The sequence below is a fragment of the Muntiacus reevesi genome, chromosome 4, assembly GCF_963930625.1.
Source record: "Muntiacus reevesi chromosome 4, mMunRee1.1, whole genome shotgun sequence".
Taxonomy (NCBI): domain Eukaryota; kingdom Metazoa; phylum Chordata; class Mammalia; order Artiodactyla; family Cervidae; genus Muntiacus; species Muntiacus reevesi.
Genome location: NC_089252.1, coordinates 101121480 through 101136780, shown reverse-complemented (window position 1 = coordinate 101136780; position 15301 = coordinate 101121480). Strand labels below are relative to the sequence as shown.

Here is a 15301-nt window from a genome sequence, read left to right as displayed (position 1 = left end):
CCACTCCGGTATTCTTGCCTGGGGAATTCCATGGACAAAGGAGCCTGGCGGGCTACAGTCCACGGGGTCATAAAGAATCGGACCCAGCTGAGCACACACACACCTACATACATAAAGCCACTGTGGCCTCACCCCTGGCAGTTTGCTCAGCAATAGATCAATTTAGGCAAGATCAGTTTGACAGCATTGACTTTCTTCCTGAAATCATCAGTTTTAAAAGCATTTGTGGTAACTAAGGGTGGTTTTAAGCTCAGTTACTTTCAGGACAGGGCAGAAGAGACAAGTGTTTCTAAGCAAAGGAGTCTTACTCTCCTGAGTTCTTTCCAGCATTTGTGTAAGGACTGGGGCCTCTCCTGTTTCTCTCTGAACCTCCCTGCCCAGGGCCTTTTCTTGAAATCCTTACCAGATTGATGGGAGAAAGAGTAGAAAGATTTCCTTAAGTTTGTTGGCAGTTCTATTGGGTAAGGTGGAATTCTCTAAAGTTTTTTATTTTTTTCCAGTGAGAACATTGCTAGCTCTTTCTTTTTTCTAAAGTGTATGTTTCCTGCCTCTAGAAGGTCATTCTTAAAGAACTTTGAGATACTTTATCCTGACTCATCTCTGGGTCAGTGTCACCAGCTAGTGTTTACACTCTGTATTCATGGAGCTGAGTGGTTTAGAAGTTCCTGATTTACATGCAGATATTTGCTCCTACGCTCCCTTTGGGAGGAGACAGGCCTGCAGTCTTGGTATTGTGTGTGTGTGTTTTTAAAAAGATTTGCAAAAAAAAATAAAGATTTGCAAAAGAGTATAAAGAGTATTTGGGGAACTCTTAAGTAACCAGGAAACCCAAATTATTATTGTTGTTAATGATCGTATTTCACATGTTTTGAGTGTTTATTTTGTCCTAGACACTGTTCTAGGAGATTTATAGTTACTGTTTTATTTAATCCTCATGAATACCTTCCTATCCAAGAAGCAGGGATTATACTTACAGCTCCATTTCACAGACAAAGACATTGAGGCTCTAGCGGACCTTGACTGAGGTCACACAAGTGGGAGATCCTGGAGCCAGGATTCAGTCTTAGTTCCTTGGCCTGTTCATCCCCCTGATTTCTCCTGAGCGCCTGCGCACTGCAGGGCCTGTGCTGCTGAAAGCTGTGCTTGGCTGGTGTGATAAGAGCCCTGAAAGAAGCGCTAGTAGCCCCTGGCTTGGGACGTAGCTCCACCACTTGCCGGGTGACCTTGCACAAGTCATCTCCATTCTTTGAAGCTGTCTTTTAAGAGAATTCCTGGTCTTTATGAGGTAGATAATGTACACAGGGCTTGATAAGAAAGTACTATGAAGTTAAGCTGTGAATACCCTGCAAGAGAATTCTAGCCCTCCTTGCTTGCAGATTATCATTTTTAAGCAATACTTTTGAAGAGAGAGAGCTGGCAATTGGTAGAAAGCCAGTCTGTGAGAGTGACTGCAAAGAGGGAAGTTTCATGTGTGCGGGACTGGAGAAGGCGGCGAAGGGGGCCTTGTGGGCACAGAATGACTGAGAACTTGAGTAACAGGAAGGAAGGTTTAGGATAAATAAGACACAACTATGATGTGTAAAATAAGCTACCAGGATGTAGTGTACAACACAGGGCATAGATCCAAAATTTTACAATAACTGTAAGGGGAGCATAACCTTTAAAAACTCTGAATCACTATATTGTACACCTGTAACTTATATAATACTGTACACCAACTATACTTCAGTAAAACAAATAAATAAGGTACACGAAAAGGAAGAAATTCTTTTAGAATGTTGTAGCTCCCGGGATTTATCTAGCCACATCAAAGTCTGAAACCCACTCTAGGCTCAAAATAGACATCTGTGGCCCTAAAAATTGCCTCTTTTTCTCAAAACCACGTAAAGCAGTTTCCATTTGGGATGAGTGGGTCTGTCCTGTGGTGCTTCTCTACATAATGTGTTGGTTCTACTCTGCTGCCGGCCTGCGGCCCTCCTCCCTGCCTCCAAGCCCAGTGTATGAGCTCCTTCGCTGGGTCCTCAGTTGCTGGCGTGGGGTGGGCAGGCAGTGGCCCCAGCATCCTCCCAGAGCTGCCCCAGGTCAGTGGTCAGCCTGTTGCACCCCACGTGGGCCTCTGACCAGCCCCCACTCAGAGGAAGGGATTCTCCTTTAGGCGGGGGAGCAGGTTGGTTCATTCAGAACTCTGGGATTCACTGTCAGGGAAAAGTTTATCTTTCACAATTAACCTGGAATCTCGTCAGTTAAAAGGAGACAGGAAAAAAAAATGTGTTCGGTTTTTTTTGGTTTTTTTTTTTTTTTGGCTGTGTTCTGAGGCTTGCATGATCTTTGGTCCCAATCTGGCAGTGAAAGTGTCAAGTCTTAATCCCTGTACTGCCTGGGAATTCTACCCCCCGCCCTTTTTAAAATAGTTTTCTAGTCTTAGGCTCAGAGGTTAAACCTTCTGCCTGTAATGCGGGAGACCTGGGTTCAACCCCTGGGGTGGGAAGATTCCCCTGGAGAAGGAAATGGCAACCCACTCCAGTACTCTTGCCTGGAAAATTCCATGGATGGAGGAGCCTGGTGGGCTACAGTCCATGGGCTCGCAAAGAGTCAGACACGACTGAGCGACTTCACTTCACTTCTTCACTTCAGTCTTAAGTAGATGCTGATGCCTTAGCCAAAGCTCCAAAACTTTGGCCACCTGATGCAAAGAACTGACTTACTGGAAAAGACCCTGATGCTGGGAAAGATTGAGGGCAAGAAGAGAAGGGGGTGGCAGAGGATAAGATGGTTAGATAACGTCACCGACTCAGTGGACATGAATTTGAGCAAACTCAAGAGGATGGTGAAGGACAGGAAGGCCTGGTGTGCTGCAGTCCATGGGGTCACAAAGAGTCGGACGTGACTTAGTAACTGAACCACAAACAAGTCTTAAGGAAGCTACTTTTGCTCACTGCCCTGTTTAGCCTCTGGATCTAAGCTCCTTCAGGGAAGGGGCCCCATGTTCCTGCCCAGCTTACACATCCCCGTGCTTTTGCTCTTCCCAGCTTTGAAAAGACACATCTCTATTTTAGACTATAGAAGACTTGCGTGGAAAAGTGATCAGTTCTCATTGTGCTCTCCTCTTCATAAACTGGCCTTATTTAGTAATAGAACTAGGTACACTCCCAGGACCCATTCCACTTTTCAGGGGAGATAAAACCATGATGGGTCTTCTGAATAGCACCTAACTGGTTCAGAAGAAAGAAATAAAAAGAATGAAGAGGAATGTGACTCATCGGTTACTCTGTTAGTATTAATATGTTTGCCATGTTCTTAAGAGGATCACCATCGTATTTACAAACCGTGCTTCTTGTGATTCACTTAAATTATACCCTAGTTTGCAATGAGAATAATCAGCATGTGATTCAGACTAATATTTTATTGTCTCTATTTGATTAAATGACACTAAATAATGTCACTAAATAATGACACTGAATAATGACTTGTGTCCCCCTCTCTCTCTCTTTGCTGTTTTCAGTAGAGCATGCACCATTTTGAACGTGAATTTTCGGTAAAGTAAGCGATACTGATTTTTCTAACTTTAAAGATGCTCTGTTTCTGTCTGTGAAATGGGACAGTGTGTCTGGATCACTGAAGTGATGAACAAACGGGAAAGCTGATTCGAGACGATTTCCTTGTCTGGATATTTAAATGAAATACAGCATCTTTAAAAGGCGCCCCAGTGACTTCATTTACATTCATTTCATTTTCATCATGACCTTCAAAATTTTCATTTTCCACTCTGATTTTAGTTTTAAAATACAGCCCTAAAACCTACACATCAACTGCATGGCATTTTGGTATTTTAATTTTGGAAGCCAGCATCTCACAGTCCTGTTGTTGCAAACGTGCTGGTTCCTTGTTACTTTGACGAAAGGGAAGGGACGTTGGGCAATTGCATTCCTGGTCACAGGGAAGCCACTTACTGGCTTTATAACTGATGTTAGGGAAAACAGTTCTTTTTTAAGCATCCTTAATAATACATGAATACAGCCTCCCCATCTTTCTGAGGTAAAAGGCAAAGGCAGTTTCAAACAGTTTCAAACAGCCCTGAACAGGGCTGCCTGCTTCAGGGGTCACTGGCCTCCAGTTCCTCCTAAGGGTAGCTGGTAGGTCTGGTGTTGGTCTGAAGGCCAGGTGGTCTCCCCTCCTGAGTGTGGGGACCACAAAGGAACCCAGACCCGCAGGCAGTAGTTGACTGCCCACTGCCAAAGTTGGCCCAGGGAAAGGGACTCTCAGAGGTCCTTTTGACACGGCTGGGGAAGATGTTTCTGCCTGGATCTAACCTATGATCTTGCTGCAACAGTCTGTGGCCTGTTTCATGGCCTCTGCTGGGCTGCCAGGCTCCCATTTGGGGTTACTGGGGAGGGTGGAATAGTTAACTGTCAGGGTTTTTGTCTAAGAGATTGGACAGATCATGACTGACCTGGTCATCACTGTAGATAAGCTGTTTTGGAGCGTTCCTCCACCTGGGGTGTTGGAGGCCAACATTTTTGAAAGCTAGATCCAGTTGGCAGTCAGTCTACTGGGGAATCTGGTGGTGTCTGCGACCTGGTGATGGGGCTTTAGGAAGCCTCTGGAGGGCCCCTCACTCACATCTGGGGAGTAGGGGAGCCCAGGCATCAGGCAGTTGTCCCAGATTTGTCACAGGCCCGAGTCAACTCTGAATTTGGATGGTGGTAACATCCCCCCATCTCCCACATTATTAGCCATGTGTTATAGCTTAAGTCCCAGTGAACCTTTAAAGGAATTTTGTGAACCATAGAAGAGGCAAAAAAGGAAAACTAAAAAGGGACCAAAAAAATTGGTGGGACCTGTAATTAGACTGTGAGTCCCTGGGGTGTGTTTTTGCCTCCTCCAAGGTCAAGTGCTGACCTTGACCTTCAGACCTGAACCTCCCTCCCTGCGCCCCCACCCCCACCCCACCCCCCTTTCCTGAGGCTTCTGAGCTGCTCCTGGGCCTGATCCTATGTATGGAGATCTGCCCTGCTTGTTGCAGGCCCAGTGAGGAGAGGCGGACCTCATGGGACATGGGGCCCTTTACGATTGGTCTGGCCCTCTGTGAGGGCACCTCTGGTGACCTTATTTTGCCCTTTGGATGAGCAGACTCTCCTTGCATGGCCCCCAGCAGCACAGGTTATCCTGTGGCACTTTGGACAGTGGAATTATTTACCTACCTACATATTCAAAGCAATTCATTTAGACAGTCTTAGCCTTTACTTGGACAATGAGTGTCTGTTTCCTGAGCATCAACCCCAGTCCCCAAACTGTGGTAGTGAATGTGCACTTCTAATTTTGAGCGCCCAGTAGTAATGAGGCCACAGTCCAGGGTTGGTTCCGCATGAGGGCCAAGCAGTTTAGTTCTGTCCCAAGATGGCAGCCTGTACCAAGTCTATCCCCGAGGCCCATCTCTCGCCTCCCAGAGTCCTGGGCTAGAAGGGTGGCTGGTCTCTGGGTAGTCAGTCCCATGCCTTTAGTAGAACAAAGTGCTGTTGCAGCCCTGTCTTCCGGTCTGTAACCCGCCGTGACTCTTCTGCCAGGGTCAAAGCCCAGAGCTGGGAGGCAGAAATGCTGGCGCTCATTCCCGTACATATTGGGCCCTCCAGGTCAAGTCCAATTCTACTGCCTTTTTCTGGCCATTGGCTGCGAGTGCTGGGGAGGGCCCCTGGGAGGGTTTTGGCATCCACTCAGTCCTCCGGGCTCTGCAGTTGAGTTTCAAGAGGCTTCAGAGGCCATCTCCCCTCCTGGTATTTCAGTGGTCACTTTCCAAGAACACCCTTCAAAGGAACGCTTATATGACACAGCGGTTTTCCCTGCTCTTCTCATCTCCACAGTCATGTCAGGTTGCAAGCCCTTTTTTATCTCTGTAACCCTGTAATACCAGGCCAGGAGCATCTTTTCCATAATCCACCCTGGCATACAACATAATAGAACTTCATTAGTTGTCATTGTATAGAACCAGTGAAAATGACATTTTGTTCATCTGTCTGTGTTCACTGTTTATTTGTATTGCCATATTATTTGAGAATTTCAAGAACTCCAGAGCATGAGTGTGTGTATCTGTGTGATTCTTTAATTTCAGCTGCCTTTAGGTTTGGGTAAAAGATGTAAAGGAAGGTAAGTGGTTTCTATGAAATACTTTAACCATGGCCTATCACAGTTGGTAAAAAAAAAAAGAAAAAAAAGGTTGCTCTTGCTGAGCTATGTAATTGATGGTCCTGAACACCCATCCATATAAAGTCAAGTTGTGGTGGGTGTGTTCTCTTGTCCCCACAGCTCAGGGAGGTGGTGGGGGAGCCATCCAACAGAATGTCTTGCTGGGGCAGCCCTAGGATAGGGCAGAGGGTGAGGCTAGGGACAGACAGGTGGAGTCACAGGGAGCTGCCGGGTCCCCAGGAAACGGGGCAACTCACTGTAGCACAGGCAACTTCTTTGAAGCAAGGCCTTTTCTCAACCTAGTGTTTATTTTGTTCAAAGGGGGTGAAATTCATTTGTTGATTCAAAAGTATATAATTCAAGTGCACAACGTCTGTGTACCTGGAAGGAAGCTCAGAGAAGTTCCAGATACCTGTTCAGTTTCCTTCTTGCCCACCAGGGTAGAGCCTGCCACTCCAGTCTCCCCCAGCACTTCGGCAAAGATGTAGGGTTTAGTGCACTTCTGTCTTGTAGGGTTGGCTCCCAGTGGAGACAAGGGTGTTTGAGGAAGACACCTCCTTGAGAGTGCCATTGCAGGAGAAAGTCCTCTGCCCCTTACTGAGCAGTGCTGACAATTATTAGCCTTTTATATTTCTTTCAGGCAACCTAGTGCACTCAAGACAGATGAAAAAAAATAAATAAAAGACCCTCCTGAGGAGCCCATAACCCAGCAGACAATGGTTCCTTGCTGAGAATCCTAAGTGGTTTGTCATATCATGTTAAATCACATCCTTCAAATACTGTGTGCGTTGGAGCAGCTAGACAAGTGTTCATCCCTTTCTAGTAATCGATATTCAGGTAGCCCAGCTCTGGGCATACAGATGTCTGTCTTTCATTGCTAGCCCAGGAGTAGGTGGGGCTGCCTGGAACCTGGAATGAGTAGGGAAGGGAACCTTTCTTTTGGGATCATTTTTAAAATCTGGAAATTCATCTATGCAGGGAATATCACTCTGTGTAGTTTTATGTAATCTGTGATATTTGTTTAGTCTTTTCTCACATGACTGTTAAATGGCAACTTTAAAAAAATCACAAAGTATCTTGGACCCTCTGAGGGAAAATGTTTGCAGCGTTCCCCAAGTCCTCTCTGCACAGGACTGAGCAGAGCATGTGTGCAGGGTACCTGCGGAAATACTGACTATCCCCTCTCCTCCACAGGGATGTCCACGTTACCTCCACCTCCTCCACCTCCGCCTCCACCAGCAGCAGCTCCCTCACCTCCTGCGAGCACAGAGGCGCCCTCACAGCTTCCACCCCAGGCTGTGAATGGCGTGAGCCGAGGGGCCTTACTCAGCTCCATCCAGAATTTCCAAAAAGGAACTTTGAGGAAAGCCGAAACCTGTGATCATAGCGCTCCTAAGATCGGCTGAAGCTTCGTGTTTACACTCGGAGGGGAAAGTTCTTTGTTTTTTTTTTCCTTCCACCTCCACCCCCTGAAGTACCCTCCTTCTGGATGAATAATTGCTGAGCCAGTACAGCCACATACGACTTTGCAGATGCTCATGTAAGGGGCTTTTCAAGAGGGAAACACAGTCTTCAAGTAGAATGAAGTCAGGCTGGCATTGCTGCCTTAAGAAATATTTTGCTCCTTGGTTACTATCGGAATCTGGTTCACCCTCTTTTGGTGGGCAGCAGCGTATCAGAATCAATTATTTCTACCAACTGAAGGAAATGGACAAAAAACAAAAATGATGACAATATTCAGTCACTGAGGTGAATGGCCTTGGTGTTACAATCCCTCCCATCCCGCCAGACAGCTCCTAGAACTGTTCCTCTCATAATTTCTCTATTCTAAAGCATTTTCTGGTTATTTCTTAGATAAAACTGTTTTTTGCTACCTTTAATTTCATCTTAAACATTAACACTGTAGCCCAAAGCATAGTGATGTCGTTGAGAGTCAGAGAAGCAACCGAGTTCTTCATTTCCCCCTCAAGTAGAAGGTGAAAGTTCACAACATTCTCTCAAGTTCAATCAGGAACTCCTTTGTGGTTACAGAACTCAGGGCTGCTAAAGGAACTACTCTAGGCTCTTTGTTCCTTTTAGTTAGTACGTGTTGAATAGACAAAAAAATGTTAACATCAGGAAAAGCTCTTGCCAAGTCAAGGATCTTCTTAATCCTTAGCATTTAAGTCAAGTTTGGGGTTTGTGGGGAGTCATTATTACAAGTAAATTTGGCATCTATAGAAATCAGTTCTGATTTTTGAAAGATTTATCCAAATATATCATCTTTTTAACATTACTCATTTATTAGAAAGATCCTTTATCCTATGATTTGCTTAAACCCTTAAATAAATTGCACTTTAAAGGATTATAAATAATCCATCTAAAAAAATCAAGTTATACACATCAGTGTTGGTTACTATGCAGAGAGAATGTCATTGTGTATAGTTTCATGTAATCTGTGATAAATGTTCAGCTGTATTTTTTATTAAAATAAACTGTGTCAAGAAAATGTGTTGTTTTTAGCTTGGCTAGATATTTTAATGGGAAGTTTTTGTACCACTTATGTGCTTCTGTAACTAACTTACATCTATCTTTTCCATCTCAACTTCTGAGGAGAGCAGTGTATGGCAGAATATTATGTTTTTTGGCAGTGGGAAAAATACCCGACATGGATCTTGGTTTAACTTTGAAGAGAACCTACTGGAATTAAGCATCTGAAGAGTCGGTGGGCAAGTTCCTGTTGTAAGTGAGTGATGCAGTCTAGGAGATTAGAGTTTAGTTCCTGATGGCACTAATTTCTTAACAGAATTCTAGGACTTCTATGCCACATTTATTATCTCTAGAATATAAAAATACCATTAGTCATAGTTAGGAATTCCTTTATTCCTTATCAAAACAATTTTAACAGTAAATGTAGATTAAATGCTTTTATTTTTACATATAAGTTATCCTTTTTTGGATATATCTTTCATCAAGACTCTGCCACATTTACACCATGTTCTTCCAGTGAGAGGGTAAAATTGCACATGAATCTTATTCAAAGAACATGGTACTGTAACAGACCAAAAAAACATGGAACTTAGGAGAGTTTTACCACAAACACATTTAAACTTCTTCCCAGTAAAAAAAAAATCTGTTGTTGCTTCAGAGATAACTTTATGAATTAAAAGGTCTTTAGGACAATCCAGATGAAGAGTCAGCAAGTATTTTAAGTAAATTCCAATGACTTGAACTTCATGTCCAAACTAGATATTCAGTGTTTTCTTTATTGCAAATATGATGTCTTTAACCTGAGGTACAGAGTTGTCTTCTAGAATCTTTGCATAAGGCATAGGCACATCGGCACCAGTGACACGAACTGCAGGAGCATCCAGGAAATTGAACGCGGGGCCTACGAGGGAAGGAGGTGCAAATTGAGAGAGGCAAGGAAAACCAGCTGAGCACCACCGCCTCAGCACAGCAGGTATGGCTGCCCAGAGGAGGGAAGTCCGAAATCTAGGCTAATTACAAACAGCTGTTCATGGTTTTGCTTTTTTCAAACATTTACCCAAAGGAAAAATACCAAGCTGACAAGTTGAAAATTTCAAGTCATTTGATCATTCCTAGCTTTTGCTTGTTCTGTCCTGTAATAGTGTTATTACAGCTTAACTCTTCTGGAATCAGTGTCTCTGAAATACCTTCCATGATCCTGGCACAGATTTCAGCTCCTACTCCGAATTGTGGCCAGCCTCCTTCCACAGTTACAAGGTGATTGGTCTTCATGACACTGGCTTCTATTGTTTCAATGTCCATTGGCCTGATGGTTCGCAAATTTATCACCTAGACAGATAATACAGTAAACAGCTTTCCAGAGCCACCGCCTCACAAACAGTTCTATCCCCACAATGCCGATTCCCTTCTCGTATGTGTGCGTTCTAAGCCACACAGTCATGTCTGAGTCTTGACAACCACATGGACTGCAGCCTGCCAGGCTCCTCTGTCCATGGGATTTCCCAGGCAAGAATACTGGAGTGGGTTGCATTTCCTACTCCAGGGGATCTTCCTGACCCAGGGATGAAACCTGCATTTCCCGTCAATCTTCGAGTCTAGGGAAATCTGCCTATGTCAAAGGGGAAACTAATGAAAAAGCTACAAGCAGCTTTGTTCACTTTCAGAACAATAAGTACAAGTCCACAGCCACCCTGATGGGACAGTAAATGTATTATCCTCACTTCATTGCTGATGATACTGAGATTTATGGGAGTACACATGTAACTTGCTCAGGCATAACTAGCAAGTGGTATCTCCTGGGCATCAAAGGGTTAGACCCAATGACTTCTAAGTTTTCCATTCTCCCAACTTCCAGCTCTAAGGTTGGATCTTAACTTGATAAAACAGATACCAAAAAGATCCAGACACTAGCTGGTAAAAAGCTAGGTGTTTGAAAACCAAGTAGGTTCCCACCATTAAGCTGAGACAGAACTAAGTGACAAAGCAAGATTCTATATCTAATTAACCCGTTACAGAACTCAGACTCAAACTCCTCTTTCTGGGTCTTAAATTTAAAGCTATCTTTCTGATTCTCTAAGAACACGTGAATGTCCACTTACCTCACATTCAATTCCCTCTTTAGACAGCACTGTTGCAGCTTCTAAGCAGTGGCCCACAGGTCTTGAATGAGCAACTATAGTTACGTGTGTTCCTGAAACAAAGTTGTCACAGATCAGAGGTCAGGTTGAAACCAAACACACTGTCCTTCTCTGTAGCCAGCTGTGGTTCTTGTTCATTTGTAAAATCTTAACTTCATTCCAGTGAGATGCAGAATGTGATAGCCTTCCTGGAAATGAAGTACACATCTACTAGGCTCAGATTTAGAAAAGAACAAATACATGGTGCAATCAGGGCATAACACATTTTAAGCTTGAACTCGTCCTATAATTTCCTAGTCAAAGTAAAGGCCAGTAACTTCTAGATCGACATAAACAGAAGGAACAGAGTACTAATAATGTTGAAGTGTATACTAATTTCTCTTACCTGGCCTTTCTATTTTGGCTTTTCCAATAGGGATCAGAAAATCTTTTGACTGAGCTTCTGAAGGAAGTTCAAAAGGTACTCCATACATCAATTCATTCTCCAGCACCACCACTGCAATATATAAATATTTAAACCAAAGTAACCACATGACTAAAAAGATCTACACAACACTATCATTCATTCTGTGAGACGTTTCACCATGCTGATTAGGAAGCATCAGTGTCCAGTAGCCTTATGGGTGGTTTAGATACAGACATCTATAGTCTGGTTAATTCTGATTTTACCTCTGGGGTTAAACAAGTGTTACAGATGCGCAGTAAATTTCTCTTGTACCTAACTGGCCCCCATATAGTAACAGATAAGAAAAACACTACTTTGTTTCTATGTTTACTACATCTGTAAATCTCTAACATATGTCTACGCCTAACTTTAATGATCTTTAATGGTTCCTTCCATGCAGATATTTCATTTTAGCACTTCAATGTTCAAAAGAGATGCACGACACACCCCTCTACTGACCTGGGTTGTTATCCCGAATGGCTGATTTAATAAGCCCTTTTGCATCCTCTGAACTCCAGGGGCTGACCACCTTTAAGCCTGGGCAATGCCCATACCAGGCAGCAAAACACTGTGAGTGCTGGGCAGCTACACCTGCTGAGGCGCCATTGGGCCCCCTGAAGACTATGGGCACAGACTGAAGGCCCCCTGACATGTAGTACGTCTTGGCAGCTGAGTTTATAACCTGGTCGATGGCTTGCATAGAGAAATTGAAGGTCATGAATTCACAAATGGGCCGTAACCCAGCCTGTCAAATCAAAAATGTTGAAAAGATGTTGAAAAGACTGGAAAACATCAGTTTAGAGTGGCAAATAACTACTTTGCCCCCCCAACACTCAAGCAATGATTTTAAAAGGTCTTGTTAAAAGAAATCTCTGGGTGACATTCACAAAGAAGACTACATACCATAGCTGCACCTACAGCAATTCCAGCAAAACCCATCTAGAAAATAAAATGCAAATGTAAGTAAAAATTCACAAAAATTAGAGTAGTACCCTTTAACAAACATGCCTCTCCAAGGTCTGCTTCCTGATGGAAAGCTTACCTCAGATATGGGAGTATCTATGATCCTCTTATCTCCATATTTCTTCCACAGGCCTCGACTAACCTATAATTAAGGAATGACCCCATTACTTCTAATTGTACTGGGGGCAAATGGCCACCTCAATTCTGTATAGTGTTTTTTTTCTTCTCTTAGTTACCTTATATGCCCCATCGTACTGGGCAACTTCTTCCCCAAGGAGAAATACCTTCTCATCTCTTTCCAGCTCCTCATCCATGCCTTGATTTATAGCCTCACGAACTGTCACCTGTCACAGGTATGGGAAAGCAGTCAATAAACTACAGGATTACTTAGGATACTACTGAGATTCTCTCTCGACCTAGGCTGCCCATAGCAAATGATACAAACACCATCAGCAGAACAGGCTTCTCTTTAACAGTTCAAAGAGTTTAAAAAGTAACATTTCTATTGCTCATTGCCAGTCTATGATTAGATGTATAGATGAGAAGTATACTAAACACTTCCCTTTTTAATATTTATTGGCCGCACTGGGTTTTAGTTGCATATACGGGATCTTTCATTGTGGCTCACCGACGCAGCAGCTGCCATACAAGAGCTCAGTAGTAGTGGCGCACATGCTCAGTCTCCCGTGTGGGATCTTAGTTCCCTGAACAGGGATAGAACCCACGTCCCCTGCATTGGAGGGTGGATTCTCAACCACTGCACCAGCAGGGAAGTCCCCTTTTTCTTAACGACTACCTAATCTTGAGAAATCTGCTTGCTGGCCAGACCAGTTCACAGGTGCTTTCCTAAGTAGAGAGTACACTGGATAATTTTATTTCCACATTTGGTATAATGTGGGGCAGAGAACAGTTAAGGAAGCCTAAGTAATACTACATATTGAGCACTAAGAGCCACACACTGCCAAACACTTTGCCTTCAGGATCTAGGAATTACTCAACTATAAAGGTTGGTAGAATCCTCCAGTAACAAAAATGAGGAGAGAGAGACATTCCTCAAAAACTTGAACACACAATTACCATATAATCCAATAATTCCAACTTCTAGATTTATACCCCAAAGAACTGAAAGCAGGGACTCAGATAACTGCACATCAATGTTCACAGCACCATTATTCAAAATCCAACAGGTGGAAACAACTCAGGTGTCCATCAGTGATGTGTGGGTAAGAAAAAGTGGTATACGCCTACAACGGAATACTATTCAGCCTTAAAGACGAAAGGAATTCTGACACATGCTACGACATGGATGAACCTTGAAAACTGGGTAAGTGAAACAAGTCAGACCTAGAAGGAAAAATATTAAATTCCATTTATAGACCATCCCTGCTCCTACTGCTGCTAAGTCGCTTCAGTCGTGTCCGACCCTGTGCGACCCCATAAGGCTCCTCTGTCCCTGGGATTCTCCAGGCAAGAATACTGGAAAGGGTTGCCACTTCCTTCTCCAATAGGCCATCCCTAGAATACATGAATTCATCACCACAGAAAGTACCGAGGCGTTAGAGGTTACCAGGGGCTCAGGGAGCGTTACTGTTCAATAAGTAAGTTTCTGCTTGGGACGATGATAAAGTTCTGTTGGTGAATAGACGACATGCTAAATGTACTTACTGCCACTGAATACACAGCTTAAAACAGTAAATTCTGTTATGTGTATTTTACCACAATAAAAAATTTTAAGGGGAGGTGAGGGAAGAAGTGTCACGTCTAGTTCCCTCAGATCGGCCATTCGATTCCATTAATCCTCGCGTGGGTGACATGCGACCCCAGCCTCTGCCCTGGGACCAGGGGCCCCTCCCGGCCCGACTAGCGTCCGGGCCGGTTACCTGCAGTGCAGCCGGCGCGGTCCGATGGAACCGCCTCCTCAGCAGCCCGGAGACCTGGCAGGGAGACAGAGAGGACGCTCAGAGGAGGACTGAGTGGGCAGGGGTCGCGCAGGGTCATAAGCGAGGGAGCCACTGCCTACCTGCTCAAGGGGTCTCCGCACCAACACAGCAACCACCGCCATCTTGACCGTGTCCTCCAGCCGCTGCGAATGACAGCACGGCAGGGCCGCGGACGAGCCGGACCCCGCTCCCCCGCCGGCGCGGGCCAATGGCAGGGCACGACGCCTGCGTGCCCCGCCTCCCGCAGTGCGTCATGGGCCGAGGGGGCGGGACCGAGGGACGTGTGGGTGGTCCCAGCCTGCGGCGGCCGGGAAACAAGTAGGGAGCGCAAGGCGGCTGCTGGCGCTCGGGGTGCACGCCCGGGGCGCGTCTCTCCGTGTTGGTATTTTGAACGCGGGGCCCGAAAGTCAGACGCTGAGGAGCGTAACTGGAGGCCGTGAAAACTGCATGCACAGAAACGCTTTGATACGAAGTAGCACTTTATACATAATCTGGTGACTGGGTATTTACAGTCTGACAAGTTATTCTGGAAACACTGTCTTTTTTGGTTCCTTAGAAAGTGAACTGGAGCTAGCTTTCACGTGTGCCAGGCATTATGTTAAAGTGCTTTATGGCTCACTTAATTCTCATAGGAACTCTCTCAGGTAATTAGTGTTAATGTAGACTGAAGTAGGGAGTCAGAATTTGACTTTAGGACTCCTGACTGTAAAAGGTAGTCTTTCCCCACTGCTTCGTAAAGCGGAAGTTGGGGTCCCAACCTGGGAGGGAGTTGCAACAACCTGCATTTAGAGAGGGCCTATCACCTGAGAAGAGGGCGTCAGAGAATGAGATGGCTGGATGGCTTCACCCATACAATGGACGTGAACTTGGGCAAAGTTTTGGGAGATGGTAAGGGACAGGGAGGCTTGACGTGCTGCAGTCCATGGGGTCACAAAGAGTCGGACACGCCTAGTGACTGCACAACAGCAACATAACCTGACTAGGGAAGCCTCTGGAAGCTTTATCTCATTGGTCTCATTTCCACTTGGGGGCGAGGGGAATGGGTCAGGTAGGACCTCTGGGGACTCCCCCAGTCCTCACTCTTATCCAGAACATTTCAGAAATTTCTGTGAGGGCTGCGAGCTGCTGGTCTGCAACCTGAGAATCTGGGTTTACTGTAAGGGCCC

At 44.9% G+C, this 15301-nt stretch overlaps 2 protein-coding genes across 11 annotated transcripts in view; one reads left to right on the top strand and one right to left on the bottom strand.

Moving 5' to 3' along the window:
- PXK (PX domain containing serine/threonine kinase like) overlaps window positions 1–8794 on the top strand; it is an 80362-nt gene extending 71568 nt beyond the window's left edge. For 2 of the 9 annotated variants that reach the window (XM_065933373.1, XM_065933371.1), the window contains exons 18-19: window positions 3503–3540; window positions 7375–7473. In XM_065933373.1, the coding sequence (XP_065789445.1) occupies window positions 3503–3522 (20 nt within the window). In that variant the 3' untranslated portion in view covers window positions 3523–3540; window positions 7375–7473. Of the gene's footprint in view, window positions 1–2072; window positions 2082–3502; window positions 3541–6116; window positions 6142–7374 lie in introns of all 9 variants that reach the window. The other 7 variants (XM_065933369.1, XM_065933368.1, XM_065933376.1 and 4 more) reach the window with 6 other exon arrangements.
- Window positions 8795–9021: 227 nt separating this feature from the next.
- Window positions 9022–14272, bottom strand: PDHB (pyruvate dehydrogenase E1 subunit beta). 2 transcript variants are annotated; one of them, XM_065933377.1, is made up of 10 exons: window positions 14216–14272; window positions 14076–14129; window positions 12432–12539; window positions 12275–12337; window positions 12136–12171; window positions 11692–11977; window positions 11173–11283; window positions 10749–10840; window positions 9837–9978; window positions 9022–9550 (listed from the first exon to the last, which is right to left on the bottom strand). In XM_065933377.1, the coding sequence occupies exons 1-10, from the start codon at window positions 14255–14257 to the stop codon at window positions 9405–9407; spliced, it is 1080 nt and encodes a 359-aa protein (XP_065789449.1). In that variant the 5' UTR covers window positions 14258–14272; the 3' UTR covers window positions 9022–9404. The 2 variants fall into 2 exon arrangements, with proteins under 2 accessions (XP_065789449.1, XP_065789450.1); XM_065933378.1 differs by lacking the exons at window positions 14076–14129; window positions 14216–14272 and adding an exon at window positions 13273–13290.
- Between the last annotated feature and the right edge of the window lie 1029 nt (window positions 14273–15301).

Excerpts from the sequence above, each read along its gene's own strand:
- PDHB (XM_065933377.1), bottom strand. The coding sequence starts at position 14,257 with ATGGCGGTGGTTGCTGTGTTGGTGCGGAGACCCCTTGAGCAG. Across the intron at positions 12,338-12,431 it reads AGTACGATGGGGCATATAAG|GTTAGTCGAGGCCTGTGGAA; the intron begins GTAACTAAGAGA and ends CCTTAATTATAG. Across the intron at positions 9,979-10,748 it reads AAGAGGGAATTGAATGTGAG|GTGATAAATTTGCGAACCAT; the intron begins GTAAGTGGACAT and ends TTATCTGTCTAG.